We start from the raw sequence: 17,155 nt of genomic DNA on the forward strand, positions 1-17,155 counted from the left end.
GCGCGTTAATAAAATTAGTGCCGTTAAAATTAATTTGCGTTAACGCGTTTATTTTGACAGCCCTAATATATATATTAGTCAAATGGTAATTCTCTGTAAACTCTTATTTATCATTTATGCTATTTTTACTTTCCGCAGTACAATTTTAGTTTTGATTTAAACCATTATAAAACAAATGCAAATCATTAATGCTGCATATTCTATTGTAATGGCCAAGGGGATTGAATAGTTATAAAGGTTACAATCTAAAAGTTTGTTAAGTTTTGGGGAGGTGCCATCACTTTTACTACAGTGACAGATGAGACAAATTTTTGTACAAACGGTATTTGGGAAAACCGGTTTAAAAAAAAATTGCAGCTGTGTTTTCAACAGCCTTTAAAATGTGCACCAAAAAGAATGTGGTGCACCAAAAAAGGTTTATGCTCGCATGAGGTGGTTTTTCAGGCAATTCTGAAAACGTGTATTTTGTAAAACTGCAATAAAAACAGTATATTTGAATTTTCAGGTCACCTGATGCAAGTAAGTCACATTATTATTATTTAAAGTTGACGCTATATGTCCTAAACTAAAACGTCCCAAAAACACCTCAATACGTGTCTGGTCCCAAGTTTAAGAGGCTTTTTTGTCAATAATGTTTGGATAATACTCTTACTTTGGTTCCTTTTAAAAATAATGTCTAGTGCAGTGGATGTGATACTAGTAAACCTACCAACATCAGTCGATGTGATGTTTGAAATGAATTATTGCAAGAGGAAAGAAATATGTTTAGTCACATATCATCGGTTAATGGAAACGCTGTCATTTCGCAATAGTGAAAGTGACAAGCTTGTCAAGTATGCAACGCATACTCGAAATGTGACCTTTGCATTTAACCCACCCCAGTGAGTAGTGAAACACACTCCAATGAGAGTAATGTGCCTTGCTCAAGGGCACCAGAGTCGCAACTCGATTAATGATCTTAGGGATTAATGTCAAAATTCATGCGATAAAGGCAAGCCAAACCGTATCTATAATATCCATATGATCAAAATAATTCAAGCAGACAGACACACAGCGCAATGCATTTGGCAGACACTTTTATCAAAACTGAAATTACAAGGTACAGTCTATATTTTATTATTATGTGTGATCCCTTGGTTTGAATTCACAACCATTTGCGCTGCTAACACAATGCTCTACCACTGAGCTACAGGAACAATGGACAGAAATGGACAGAAACACCTTCAATACAAGTGCTCACGTTGAGCTGAAGTGTGTGAGCGTGTGTCACGTGTGTGTATGGCAGTGATCTGATGTGAGTGACAGGGTGACAGAAGTCTTGTCACACTTCATCAGCACCTAACAAAAAATAATAAAATATGCCCCTGTTCCTTCTGCATGTGTTTTAAATGCCATGTGATGGTGTGTCTGGTTGGGTATCAGACAGAGAGAGAGAGAGAGAGAGAGAGAGATAGAGAGAGAAAGAGAGAGAGAGAGAGAGAGAGAGAGAGAGAGAGAGAGAACACATGAAAGGGGAAAGTCTATCCGACAGAGATAAAGTACCTGAGAGACCGAGATAGAAAAACTAATAGACACACAACAGTTAATGTGCGTTCAACACAAATCATCTTCTCCTACGCCACCTCTTCTCTTTCACCAAAGTAATGTCTGGCCTTCAGGTGCTCGGTTACATAAAGACATGCTGAGCTCCATCATTAACCCAGAAAGCTTACTTTCATCTGCAGTATGATGTCTGCATGCTGTTTGGCTATACTTTAAGACAAAGCCACTACTAAAATAGAAAATAAACTACATTTCAATAGACAGTCTTTAGTAAGGATGTCACGATTTAAATGTTAAAACGAAATCGATCGAAATTAAGTCACAACCTCGAACTTCAAATTAAAAAATGGAATCGTTGAAGCTGCCACGCCCCCACGTCACGTCCAGTTGGCTTGGCTGAATGTGTTCGAACAGCCACAGGACACCACCTTCTCTCTGCCCATTTATCTAATCTGAGGTACTGAACACAATGTTTCACGTCTTTTCTGACTTCTGGTGCAAACACGGTGTACAGCTCTATTTTTAGCCTTTCATTGAAAAAAATAAAGCGGCTGATCTCCGCAGTTTCATTTTGCAAGTGTGTAAATACACAAATACACGAACAACATGGCAGGGCTTTTCCGGGTTCAAGGTCAGAAATTATATTTCATAAAAGTCTAGTCGAAAAATGGCATAGCATAAATCGAGAATTGAATTGGGACAGTAGAATCGAAAATGTAATCAGATCGAGGATTTGGAGAATCGTGACACCCCTAGTTATAAGAAACATTACAGCGCCTTACTGATGACAAAGATTGTGTGTTTGTGTTAGAACTGACGTATATAGCTAAAAACACCAAAGGGCTTTTCACACTGCACTTAACCCTGGGATATCTTCGTTTTAAACCCTGCTTTTAACCCTAGGTTAAGGATCATTTTCCAATTGTAATTTAGAAGAAAGCAGGTTTAGCACCGCTTTTGTGGGGTTTACCACGCATTGTGGTGCCAAACGCATGCAGTGTGAAACGAAGCAGGGTTAGAATGTTATGACCCTAATTAAACACAGCTGAAGTAGCTAATCAAGGTGTTCAGGGTTGCTTGATAATTACAGACAGGTGTGTTGGAGCTGGGTTGGAGACTCCTGACCCAGGGTTTAGGAATGCACGGTGTGAAACGTCAAATTATGAATACCCAGGGTTATCTCTTAACCCGTGGTTAAGTTTGAACAGTGTGAAACATGAAAAAAATAACCCAGGATTCCGTTAACCCTGGTTTTAGAATAACCCAGGTTTAACAATTTCAGGTGTGAAAAGCCCTCAAGTCAAAAAAAGTCACTTATACATACAAATCATGACAAAGGAAAAAACGGATAGTATTGCTTATTCTATATGGCCAGCACATAGACTGTAAAAAAAATTCAATGTGTGTTGTGTATGTGATGCCACTCATAGGTTTCTGAAGAGCATTTTTAAACCTAAAGTGGGGAGAGCCAACCGTCACCATCTTGGCAGCGTGTCAACGCACATCAATCCTGAAACGGGCAGAGGCAGAACGTGGGTGGAGCCAAGGTGCCTGATTGGTGAAACCACACCCATGTAGCAATCCACCTGTCACTGAAGTGGCCACGCCCTCAATTATGCAAAACTTTAAAGCCCGATGAAAACAAAACTTGACAATTCTTATTTTTTAAAGATGCCAAATAATAAATAAAACAGCATTCGTTAACTCAACCCCCTCCAACTGTCAGTCAGCTGCCACTTCCATTTCTGAATGAAACGCCTACTTGTAAAGATCCAATCAAAGCACAGTGAAAAACAAAAACCAACACCCACTATTTTACTCATATGATATTCTGTTTCACTCAGAAATACGTTACAACACAGAAGAAAAGTCGATCGCGGCTTTCGGCTCAGAGGGACTTTAAAGGGACAGTAAGTAGGGTTTTAAGTGTTTTATTAATCAAAATCATAATTTCTTTATTCATAAATATGTCCTCGTTGGTGTCAAATGACCTCTGCCAGTGATCTGACTTTTCTTTGTAAGCTTACAATTTCTTCTCTTTACTTACATTGAACGGGTCCAAAGAGGCTTCCATGTCGTTCCACCGTATTGATAAACTATAATAGCAGAGAGGGACAAAAAGCACTAGCCTAACAACGCATTTATACCAACGTGCTTTTTTATTCAGAACTCGTAAACCAGCTGAAACGGACAGGGGGATCAGTGATTACATAGTTGCAACACGCATTTGGAAAAGCGAGGCGCTAGAGAGCACTGTTCGTTTGAATGCCAAATACAATTTCACCACTAGATGGGGTAAATCCTACTTATTGTCCCTTTAAGGCTTAATATAATTTAAATGAGTAAGTTACAAAATCACAGATGTCATGAAGGGCAAAATTAACTATATAAACCAAAACCACTTTTTTGTAGAGTTGGTAGAGCATTACGTTAGCAAGGCAAAGCACACATACTGATAAATGAATGTATGGTGTAATGCACTGCAAGTCGCTTTGTATAAAAGCTTCTACCAAATGCATATATGTCAATATAACACGAATGTTCGATCACTCAGCCCCACGCATGGAAGAGAAAGACACTGGGGGCTCTAACAGCAAGAATGTCTGCCAGAATGATATCATTTTCTAATGTCAGCTTTTTTCCAATATTTTATCAAGATTGGTGAGCATGGGACATGGTGCACAGTCTCTAGGGTCCATACAGAAGAAGATGTCCCCATTTACAGATCTAAAAATAGCCTCCCCTAAGCCACGATCTCATTAAGAGGAGAAGGACCGCATGCACGGGCACGAGCCAGAGTCAACTGCAGTCTTGCCACTGAATCTGGAAAAAGGCGGCTGACATTACTGTAGGGCCAGGAGCAGAGGTCCGTCTACGAGTTGGGGAGGGGATGGGTGTAGACCATGGGAGGCTTTTGGTGTTCCAACAAAAACACGCTCTCCGTTTTTCCCACATACTCAGGAAAACAACCTCCTCGTGTGACAGGACATGAGTTTTTTTTAAACATGCTCTAACGTCATTTTTGTCATCCAAGAATATTGTTGTGCACGGCATAGTGTTCTGGAGTAGGATGTTGCATGTAATAAATCCATCTAGTTGTTTAGGTACCTGTCGTTAACCCACATACCACATGAGACAGGACAAATGAGAACAAAACAGGGCTCACAAAAGAGCACGACAGCTCCAGGCTCAGGGTGTCGACAAGCCTGATGACAGTAGAGATGTATATACTAGTAAAGCAGCACAGCCAATCACAGATAAGTGGGCTGTAAACACTATACACCCCTACCTCCTATATGTTACCTTTTACAATTTAGGCCCTTCGATCGGTTTGGTTACATATTGGTTACATAGTTTATGCATTGCATTTGCCAGAAGCTTTATATCCAAATCAACCTTAAAAACACACAAAAAACCTAAAACCTATCCAAAAAGTGGTCTTCTTATGTTATGTCATCTTTTTAGAACTGTCCTCTCTGTGACCCTCCATGGACACAGGAGGTCTTGATTCCTCTAATGGAAATTTGATATTCCTGCTGTGGGTGTGATGTGATGGAGAGCAAAAGTTATCCGGTGCTTCACTCCGGGCTGCTGGCTACAGCTTCAGCTCTGACACATGTACTGGGCCTACGACAGCCCACGTGTAACACAATATGACAGGCAAGGACATGGTAAACGGCAATCCCCCATTGTTTGGGTGAAAATGGGAGGAACGGAGGGTGAAAAACTTCAAATCAATGCTTTGAAGCCTCACAAGGCCACAGCAGTTGTTAGCATTTGTCTAGAGATGAAGGGCTGGACAGTGCCAACATGAAAAGTAGGACATTTTGGTCAGATTTAAATGGATCTGATTAGGAAAAACTTTACATTTCTGTTGATTTGTGAGACATTTGGTAACATATCATCATAAAAAACATATCCTGCTTAGTGCTTTGCAATGATACCCCAGACAGAGAAAGATCTGGACAGGTTACCAAGAAAAACAATACTCAAACCTTAATTTCTTTAACTTTTGCCTCGCTATCGATTTATGCTTTTACGCTTTTATGACATGTCTCGCTAAATCCGACTCGAGCTCAAATTTTAAACATTACTTTAAAACTGCATACACACTAAACACAAAGCATTACATTCCTCGTTGTAGATTACATGGTGGATTTAACTTTGTGTCATATTTATCGCTTGAGTTGAATATTTTCAATTTGCGCGAAGACACGTTTGAGGCGAATAGCACATGTTTTCGCTGCAATTGCGCAACCCAATTTGCATCATTCGTATCAACCTGCGTGAGTTTGAATTTTGAATTGACTTTCTATGTAATCTATTTGCGCAAATCACTGAATTCACGTTTAGTGCGTACGTCCCATAATGCTGCGTACACACAAACCGCGAAGCATCGCATTCCTCGCACTAGATTACCTGCGGCATTTAACTTCGTGTCATGCAAATTTTTCACTTGAGTTAAATATTTGCAACTTGCACAAAGACGCGTTTTAAGGTGAATAGCGCATGTTTTCGCTGCAATTCCGCAACCCAATTAGCGTTATTCTTATCAACCCACGTGAGTTTGCATTTTGAACTGACTTTCTATGTTATCTACTGGCGCAAATCGTTAAATTCACGTTTCATGCGTACGTCCCATAATGCTGCGTACACATGACACGTGAAGCATTGCGTTCCTCGCACTAGATTACTTGTGGAATTTAACTTTGTGTCATGCAATTGTTTTACTTGAGTAAAATATTTGCAACTTGCACAAAGACGGGTTTTAAGGCGAATAGTGCATGTTTTCGCTGCAATTGCGCCATCCAATTCGCGTCATTTGTATTAACCCCCATGAGTTTGCGTTTTGAATTGACTTTCTATGTAATCTACTTGCGCAAAACGTTGAATTTGCGTTTGGTGCGTACATCCCATAATGCTGCGTACACACGAAACGCGAAGCATCGCATTCCTCGCACTAGATTACGTGCGGCATTTAACTTCGTGTCATGCTAATTTTTCACTTGAGTTAAATATTTGCAACTTGCACAAAGACGCGTTTTAAGGCAAATAGCGCATGTTTTCGCTGCATTGCACCACCCAATTCGCGTCATTCGTATCAACCCCCGTGGGTTTGCGTTTTGAATTGACTTTCTATGTAATCTACTTGCGCAAATCGTTGTATTCGTGTAGGGTGTGTACGCCCTATAAGACTGCCATTTTGAATCGTGGTACTGTAAGTTTTAAACACTGACTGTTAATATACTTGTAAGTTATAGATTGCAGCTTTAATTAGTAGAATATAATGAAATGAGACTGATAGCATTTCATTTGTCAAGTATTTAAAAAACTAGATTATCCAATGTTGGCAGTATTTATTAAATTTATTTAATATGTATTATTTATTATGTTGAAATATCCAGGAAAAAAATGATAGTGACACATACCAGTTCCATGCTATTGGAAAACCATTTCACTTACAAAATTTAAAATGCAAATGAATAATGCTAATAGTGGTTTCGCTCACCTCCGGTACGCCCCTGGCCCACCTGTACTGCGGGGTGCAGGCTGCCCTCATTGTTGAGCAGGTGAGGCATGTGGTGGTAGATATTTGGCACCTGGAGAGGCTTCCTATGAGCCAACTCCTTCAATAACTTCTGTGTCTCATCTGTAGGAAAGCACAGCAAAAACTTTCAGATCAAATCTAATTCAGCAGAAGCATGGGAGATATGTAAATCTTTTGACATATGAAATATTATTCATTTATACAACATACATTTTCACTATTTTAATAATGTTTATCCAAAAACAACAGCAAATTCCAACAGTTACTGATCCATTATGCTTGGAAACAGGCGAAGGTGGTTCACTGTATGCAGACTAAATGTGATCCTGGACCACAAATAAGCCACACAGGTATATTTGTAACGATAGTCAACAATATACTGTATAAGCTAAAACTAAAAATCCTTATGATATAAAGTAAAGATCATGTTCCATTAATATATTTTGAAATTTTCTACTGTAAATATATATAAAAACTTATGTATCATTAATAATGTGCTAATAATGTGCTTCATCTGGTTTTGAGAGATTTTATTAAAGGAACACGGCCACATTTTGGGAATTTAGCTTATTAAACGTATCCCCCAGAGTTAGATAATTCCATACATACCTTTCTCATCTCCGTGCGTGCTGTAACTCTGTCTGACGCAGCCCCTGCTAGCTTAGCTTAGCACAACGACTGGAAGTGAATGGCTCCAGCTAGCAAACTGCTCCCAATAAGTGACAAAATAACACGAACATTTTCCTATTATGTGTTGTGTTTCCTATTTAGGCGAAGCATTGCTACTTGGGTGGAGTGATTTGCTCGCAGCAACCGAGAAGCCCCCTGGTGAGGAGCAGAGAGTTCGGTCAGAGTTGTGCAAATCACTCCGCCCAAGTAGCAGTGCTTCGCCTTCTGAGAATATAGTTCCCAGTATGTATATTGTTAAAAGATCGCTGTGTCTCATATCACCTTGTTATTTGTACACGGTGTGACTATACAAATCACAACACATAAATAGGACAATGTTTGCGTTATTTTGTCACTTATTAAATAAGCTAAAATCCCAAAATCTGGGCGTGTTCCTTTAAAGGTTTGTAAGACACTCAGTTTAACTATAAATACAAAAACATATTTGAAGACGACTCTATAATATGGGGGTGCCACCATAAGCAATATTGGTTTCAAGCTCTATTTCTAGAAGAATATATCTTCTGTTCTTTAACAAACCAAGGCACAATTTCTCAGAGGTGAGAAGTATTTTTAAGGCAGATTAATGCCCCTGAGTTTAGTAAAGAACTTTGTGAAAACAAGTTACTGGAAAGAGTTTAAAATAAACAGAACAAAGCTGCCTTCCAACGCAATATGCTTAGGATCTGTTACTTGGAATCTGCACAATTCTGTATTAATGGACTAATTCTGTAGTTAACCTAAAGTGAAGTTTCATTGGAGCACTTACAAAAAAATTTCCAATTCTTAACACTACACTCTTAAAATGTCTGGGTTATTTTTGAGCCATAATGGGTAAATATTGGACAGAACACATGCTGGGTTAAAAATTAACCAGGGCTGGGTCAAAAATGACCCAATGTTGGGTTGTTGTTATGCAACCATGGGGTAATAATAACCCAGCAGTTTTTAACCCAGCATGTGTTCTGTCCAATATTTACCCATTATGGGTCAAAAATAACCCAGACATTTTTAGAGTGTAGTGAATGCATTAGTTAAAATGAACTAACAATAAATATCAAAATTACCCCATGGCCTTTGTTATTCCAAGCTTTATAATGGAAAACAGGGATCAGGGAACGACTTCTGACACAGCAAAAAAAAAGTAATTCACAGAAGTAATCTAATGGCGCTTTTCCATTGCACAGCACCCAACGGCTCGGTTTAGCCTGGGTCGGGTCAGCCCACTTTTGGGAGCTTTTCCATTGGGATCACTTCGTAGTACCCGATACTTTTTTTCGTACCACCTCGGTTGGGGTTCCAAGCGGCCCGAGCTGATACCAAACGTGACGCGTAAACACTGTAGTTCACTGATTGGTCTGAGAGAATCGTCATCGGCGCCGTCATCCTATTATGTAAAATATTAGCTTTAGCTTAAGGCTTGCTGCTAGCTTGCGCTGTCTCGAGCAAACATGTTGTCATCTGTGCTCTGTTTTAAGTTTCCAAACACCCTTTTAGCGATTAAAAACATCCACAGGTTGTGAACCAGGAACACATAAAAGTTTTTTCCAGACTTGCAGTTTGTGGCGGCACATTCGCGACTTGCACGTCAGTATTATTTATGCTTTAATGCAACTTCATTGAGGCTCAGCGGAGCGCCGTCGACAGATGCCACGGGTATTTGAACAGAAACTGACATGTGAGACAGAGGTAGTTATAAACGCGATGTGCAAAGTAAACATCTATTTGTGGTGGCCAATTTTAATTTTGTCGCGGACTGATAAATAAATAAATGTATGGGAATGTACAAGGACGCTCTCTCTTGTATGATGTCACAGCCGTATGCAGCGCAAATATAACGACACGCCTATAATTCCTCCCACTGCGAAGAGATACTAAACTCAATGGAAAAGCTAACCACGCCAAAGTGAGGAGAGCTGACCCGACCCAAACTAAACTAAACCGTGGGGTACTATGCAATGGAAAAGCGCCACACATGGCCCCAAGGGATTAATAGCAGTCTTCTGCTGGTAATTGTTGTGATTTAGTAAAAAAAAAAATACATATTTTAAACTTTATAAACTGCAATAACTAGCTTCTGGTAACGACGTCATCTTGGACTTCCCCAAGAATTTTAGTGTAAGTGAGTGTTGATTGTCATGGGTACATTGTGTGATGACTCTCATGAATTGCTTCAGTTTAAAATATGATTATAAAATATTATTTTAAATTTGCATCGATTACCTGCAAAAGCCTTTATTAACCCCTTGGAGCCGTGTGGATTACTTTTGTGAGGGATGGATGCACTTTTGGGGCATTAAAGGAACAGTATGTAGGATTGTGGCCAAAACTGGTACTGCAATCACAAAACTGGTGGCCAATACACAAAATGACAACATAAACATCATTTGAGGGATGCAACTCCACAGTGATATGTAATTGAAATGAAAATGATTTCTTAATGTTTAGTGACATATCAGGGCCATTTTATAATTAATTGATATAGATTTCTTACATACTATTCCTTTATAGTCAGGGGTTGTTCCCTGATCCCTGTTTTCACCCATTATAAGTTTGGCAAATCAAGGACATTTACTAAATAACTCCAAATATGTTCATCTGAAACATAATGCACATATGTATACATCATGGGACAATTTTAATATTTGGCTGGAGGATTGCTTTAATGTTAGATAATGGCTATACACTTCTTTATGTGCAATAACTAATGTTAACAGTCACAACTTTTATATTAAAGGCTGACATTAACATAAACTAAGATCCTATTAAATGCTGTAGAAGTATTCTTCACTGTTAGCAAATGTTAACAAATACCCAATGATTTTTGTGTATGGAAAACCGTATAGCCGATAAACACAGTATGTAACTGCTCCAACCAATTTTGTATAGCAAAGGCAAACATGACAAGTCAGTGCATTAAAAATAAAAATGAGTGATGCCATCCAAATCTTTATTGAACATAGAAGCATCCAATAACCTGAGAAATTGGAGAGAGCATCTTTGCTCCCATTGGTCTCGGCGATGGCGCGTCTGAACTGTTCGAGGATGTTGTTGAGCTCAGATGAGCGCTGGAGGGTTCGGTGCTCCGCCACACGCAGTCGCTCCCTCAGAGCATGAAACTCCCTCTGGTAAGCTACCAACTTTTCTAAAGAAAAAGGAGAAAGAGACAGAATATCAGGTCTGACTGAAAACATGAATTCATCCGGACCGTTTGTGTGCAATTTTCATCCTTCAAGCAGCGGCAAAACCAACAACTGTAAGACAAACAAGCACCAAACACAAGCCATTGCAATGTATTTCCTTCTAGAGCTTTAACACACACAATGAGAGCTTCAGAGGGTTAAAATATATGTTTGATTTTTAATATTTAATAATGTTTGAAACTGAGATTGTTGAGATTGTTCTTCTTTTGATAGGAATGATAAATGTATGCAACAAATGTTGCCATCTCAGACCACCCATTTATGTTTTTTGTGGAAATCAACCTACAAATGACTTACAATTGCATATTACGCTAAACAGGAAAAGCACATTAACATAGAAACATTTTTTTACACTTCTTTAAATGACAGTCATGATTTATGACTGTTAAGCATGCTTCATGCAGTGAATGAACAGGCATCTGTTTAGCAGCATGAAATTAATGAACTTGCACCGATAAAGATAAGCAACTGCTGTAAGTTGGCGGTTGCGCAAAAACAACCTTCTAAGCGCAGAGAAGCTATCAAGTCTATCTAAAGTCAGCAAAACCGTTAATGTCAGGAAGCAGACCTGCTTGACTTTTCCTGATTACCTCACAGTTTCTGAGAGACATGTGGTTCCAGGAAGAGTATCGGTCTGTTGCTTATATGAAGAAAAACAGACAGACAGACAGACAGACAGAAAGACCGCTAGATTCTGGTTTGAGACTGTGCCAGTGGGAAGTATCCTTCTGCTAGAGGAGATTAGAAATGGGTCACACCACCTACTGTATTTGCAAAGTAAACATGCTATAAATGTTTCAAAGATGAATGACGCTTAGTGTGTTTACGCTACAGACAGTGAAGAACTGTGAGAGCATTTTTATCTGAGGGGCCGTTTACACCACGTTTTCTACCATAAACGGTTTTTGTGAGGTGTGGCTGTTTGTTTACATGACAAAGGCATTTTGGGGCTCCTGAAAACACAAACCTTTGACAAAAGGTTTAAAGTGCAAGGGTAAGATAATGACGCCTTGTCTTGTTTGTAAAAAAAATTTTTTAAACGGGAATCTGTGATAACGGTGACATCATTTGCATTAATTTATTCTGTAAATAGGCGGGGTGCATGATTTTTGAAAAAGGGAGGCGGGTCGACTACCAAAACACACTTTTGGATAGCCAATCAGCAGTAAGGGGCATGTCTACTAACCGACATCGTTGTCTGGGTTGCGTATGTGTGGGGCGGGTCTATCAAAAGGAGTTCCAGATTCTATTGGGGTTAGGGGCGTGTTTGTTTAGGTGATTTCAAATATCAACATTGGCTTCAGAGATCATGCACCCCACCTTTAACAAAGTTTACAAAATGTTGGCGCTTTATAGTTAAGGGTCACTTGTAGTAATAAACCTACCACATCCCCCATCTACACAAAACTGTTTAATAGAATGCAGCAGGGATGATGTATTTTTGTAGGCCAAACCGGAGATTCTCTCACAAAAAAGCCCATTCATTTTTCCCAAAGACTTTTTGTTTTTCGCTAAAAATACCCTGTGTTTAAAGGGGTAATAGCGTGAAAATATGACTTTTTTCATGTTTACATGCTATAATTGGGTCCCCAGTGTTTCTATCAACCTAAAAAAATGTGAAAAACAACAACCCAGTAACTGTTTTGATAAACCATTCTCTCCAAGCATGTGAAAAATTAGGTCATTCAGATTACACCTGTTTTGTATCAAAGCTTATTGGTAGCGAATTTCAATTTAGAATGTAATATGCAATATGGCAATGCATATCGTCGCTGCCAGATGAAACTCACCAAAACGGTTACTTTACAGAAAGTGAAAAAAACACTGTATTTCAAAAGCAGTTGAATGTAGCGTTGTCATACTTGGTACGGCATCTTTATATGTAACCATATTCTTGCCAGTGTAATGATATAATCCACATTTGACCAAAATTGAGTTTAAATGGACATACGTGCATATTTTACAGTAACTGTGGTCGATACGCGTTCTTCCGATCATTAATTAGAATGGCCAAGTCGCGTTTCATATTGACAGATGAATACGCTCAGTTTATTATATAGCCTACGTCTTAGTTTATTAAATACGCTTCGTAAATTTATTAAATGTCTCTTGCAAACTATGAGGGACAATGAATCAATACACTGACATGGTAATGCTAGACAGATACTTTGTTTGCACAGTCCTACCATAATTTTGTCACTGCTAGACGTACGTCTGGCGTCAGGGGGAAACGTTTACCTCGATGAAGGAAAGTCATTGTCTCATCAGGCTATGTTTATTCGGCTGTCCAGTGCTGAGCTTCGATGAAACTTCACGAAACCGGCGAGATGCTTCCACGGGGCGGGAGATACGCGGCGTGATTGACAGCTTTGACACCAAATGGATATACGTGAAAATCAGATGACATGATTTCACAACTTTTCATTGGCCATTTAGATATGTAAAGCATACTGTATACGGAAATGAACCTGGACATTAAATCCGTTGAAAAATGTCAAAATCGGCAAACTGGACATACGTGGTTTTCATCGGACACGGACAGCGACGATATGTTAATTGGCAATGCATTTCTGTATTTAAATTGACATTTGAAATTTTTGGTGCAAAATGAAAATGCAATAATTAAATTTACATATGCCGTTTCCTACAGTCCTGTTTTAAATGCAGTTTTTAATGCTTTTTAAGTTGCAAAATTAAATTGAAAATGTATTACTTGAACTGATTAGATGCGTTTAGCAAAAACTGTAACAAAAATGATCATTTAAGTTTAATTTTCCTAAATACATTTACATTTACAGGAATGAGGTCAACTACTGGCCAAATTGGTGTCAGCGCACGATAATGCAGATAATTTGTTGACGTTTAAACAACGCGGAAGTTCTGTCACATACAGACACACTAAACTCTTCATAACTAGCATTTCTCTGTTCATGCTTTACTTAATCCGTCTCCCACGTGAGCTCACACAACAGCAGATGCTGACCCTGCCTTGACACAGTAATTCATAAGGTGGGGGCGTGGTCAACTCAGAATGCATTTTCAATTGAATTTTGCTACATCCATTGCGTGCTATGTAAATGAAAATGCAATCCCATGTGTCCTATTCAGAAATTAATATGTATTTAGGAAAAATACACTTAAATAATCATTGTGCTACATCAGTACCCTTTGTTTTGCAAGTAATGTTTTTAGTAAGGCAGGTTTGTTCAAACTAGTTATATTTCGCAATTAATCTAAGGTCTAGTCTTCTTGGCTTAAGCTAATCCCAGGCGGAAGCATGATGATCGATTTGAACTTTTCCCATGAAATCTATATCCACTTGGGGCCACAACATGTTTCTAAAAGGTTTCCTCTTATATAGAAAATTACTGAATTTCATTCATCACCAACCTTTCCATGCTGTCTACTGCCTTTATAGGCAGCCTTATAAAAGTGTCTAATTTCTTTACAAAGGCAGCAACTCTATACATAACAAAGAGTGATAGTATAAATATATAAATAAAGATGATTAATCCATTCAAAGTTAACAACTACTATCATGTTTTTTTCTACATTATATTACTGATCTAAAGTGGAAGTGTTACCCAACTCCTCTGTGGTTTAGATAGACAATCATTCAGTGCTACAGGGAATTTCTCATATTCCCAAATGTATTGACTTCATCATGTAGGACAGTAAAAGACCTCCATTCAACAATAACATAAGGATCGAATGACGTGTTTGTTAGCTAACACGCACATTTTCTTAACACCTGAAAAACCTTAAGATTCTGTAGACCTTAGATAGTGTTTGCAGTAAATAAGGCAGGAGGCATTCAATCTACATACAGATAGGTAGTTACTGTATAATAATCCACATGAAAATATGCACACCTTTCAAATAAAGAAAAAGATTATGCTGCCCTGCGCAGAGCTCAATGAGGATGAAGTAATGTGCAAAAGATGAAGAGGGATGTAGCTGCTACTGTAACATCCTTAAAGGGATAGTTCACGCAAAAATTGTAATTCTTTCATCATTTACTCACACTTTTGTTGTTCAAAACCTGTACAAGTTTCTTTATTCTGTTGAACACAAACTGAGACATTTTGATAAATGATGACAACCACACTCTTGACAGTACCCATACACACAAACAGTACAACTCCAGTACTCAGTTGTTGGCTAAAGGTGTTTCTACACAAGAGCTTTGGGTGTGGATGCAAGTTCATATGATGTCAGTTCATCTGGATGGTGTGAAAGCTTCAAATAGTTAACCCCAGGTTATTCTAAACCCCACGTTAACTGAATCCGGGGTTATCTGTTTCACACTGTTCATACTTAACCAGGGGTTAAGGGTAGTGTGCATGATTTAAAAAAAATGCTTACATTAGCCTACTAGCACTAAAATCACGATCACACCCTCTATTCAAATCACCAAACAAAACCACGTCTCCTCCATAACACATGAACATGCACAGTCTAAGCCCACATCTCATGTCTCGGACTATAGATATACACTCACCTAAAGGATTATTAGGAACACCTGTTCAATTTCTCATTATTGCAATTATCTAATCAACCAATCACATGGCAACTGCCATGTGAAAGGTGATTTAAGCTATTTTGAGCATTGCATGATTGTTGGTGCCAGACGGGCCGGTCTGAGTATTTCACAATCTGCTCAGTTACTGTGATTTTCACGCACAACACACGTTTCTAGGGTTTACAAAGAATGGTGTGAAAAGGGAAAAACATCCAGTATGCGGCAGTCCTGTGGGCGAAAATGCATTGTTGATGCTAGAGGTCAGAGGAGAATGGGCCGACTGAATCAAGCTGATAGAAGAGCAACTTTGACTGAAATAACCACTCATTACAACCGAGGTATGAAGCAAAGCATTTGTGAAGCCACAACATGCACAACCTTGAGGCGGATGGGCTACAACAGCAGAAGACCCCACCGGGTAGCACTTATCTTCATTACAAATAGGAAAAAGAGGCTACAATTTGCACGAGCTCTCCAAAATTGGACAGTTGAAGACTGGAAAAATGTTGCCTAGTCTGATGAGTCTCGATTTCTATTGAGACATTCAGATGATAGAGGCAGAATTTGGCGTAAACAGAATGAGAACTTGTTAACACTGTGCACGCTGGTGGTGGTGGTGTAATGGTGTGGGGGATGTTTTCTTGGCACACTTTAGGCCCCTTAGTGCCAATTGGGCATTGTTTAAATTAGGGATGCACCGATAGGATTTTTTTGGGCCGATACCGATTTCGATTTAAACAGACAACTTCTGGCCGATACCGATACCGATATTAAACACTTGTATACAATACTATAAAATTGTTCTATTAGCTAGTTTATTTCTGCATCAAATTATTTTTACTGAACATGGATTGGATCTAATTAACATTCAACTGACCAACATAATAAGAGAGGCACAAATTAAGCTAAAACAAATATAATAAGACAGCATGACAACCTTCAAAGGTGTTTTTTGCTATTCAGCATTTATTTTATTAACATCATTTACTCATTTTTTACATATAATGGATTTCTTTATGCAGTTAATTAATAAACAATCGGTATCGGCCTGTCTCGTGCTATTGCCGATATGCCGATGGTTTCAAATTCATCAAAAATCGGCCGATAAATATCGGTGGCCGATACATCGGTGCATCACTAGTTTAAATGCCACAGCCTACCTGAGCATTGTTTCTGACCATGTCCATCCGTTTATGATCACCATGTACCCATCCTCTGATGGCTATTTCCAGCAGGATAATGCACCATGTCACAAAGCTCTGATAATTTCAAATTGGTTTCTTGAACATGACAATGAGTTCACTGTACTAAAATGGCCCCCACATTCACCAGATCTCAACCCAATAGAGCATCTTTGGGATTTGGTGGAAAGGGAGCTTCGTGCCCTGGATGTGCATCCCACAAATCTCCATCAACTGCAAGATGCTATCCTATCAATATGGGCCAACATTTCTAAAGAATGCTTTCAGCACCTTGTTGAATCAATACCACGTAGAATTAAGGCAGTTCTGAAGGCAAAAAGGGGTCAAACACAGTATTAATATGGTGTTGCTAATAATCCTTTAGGTGAGTGTATATGTAAACAGATGCTACATTTGGCAGTTTTAAACACAGAGTGCATACTTAGTTGCACGTCTGTAGCATACATTTTTTTTTTCTTTCGGTGCTGAT

At 38.8% G+C, this 17,155-nt stretch overlaps 1 protein-coding gene across 1 annotated transcript in view; it reads right to left on the reverse strand.

Annotated features, from left to right (window-relative positions):
* The window catches only part of mgat4a (alpha-1,3-mannosyl-glycoprotein 4-beta-N-acetylglucosaminyltransferase A), a 69,046-nt gene that overhangs the window by 33,491 nt on the left and 18,400 nt on the right, over positions 1-17,155 (reverse strand). The window contains exons 2-3 of the mRNA XM_073854994.1: positions 10,737-10,904; positions 7,052-7,192 (exon numbers count right to left, since the gene is read on the reverse strand). Of these exons, the coding sequence (XP_073711095.1) occupies positions 7,052-7,192; positions 10,737-10,904 (309 nt within the window). The remainder of the gene's footprint in view (positions 1-7,051; positions 7,193-10,736; positions 10,905-17,155) is intronic.

This window comes from Misgurnus anguillicaudatus, chromosome 17 (genome assembly GCF_027580225.2).
Source record: "Misgurnus anguillicaudatus chromosome 17, ASM2758022v2, whole genome shotgun sequence".
In the NCBI taxonomy this organism is placed as follows: domain Eukaryota; kingdom Metazoa; phylum Chordata; class Actinopteri; order Cypriniformes; family Cobitidae; genus Misgurnus; species Misgurnus anguillicaudatus.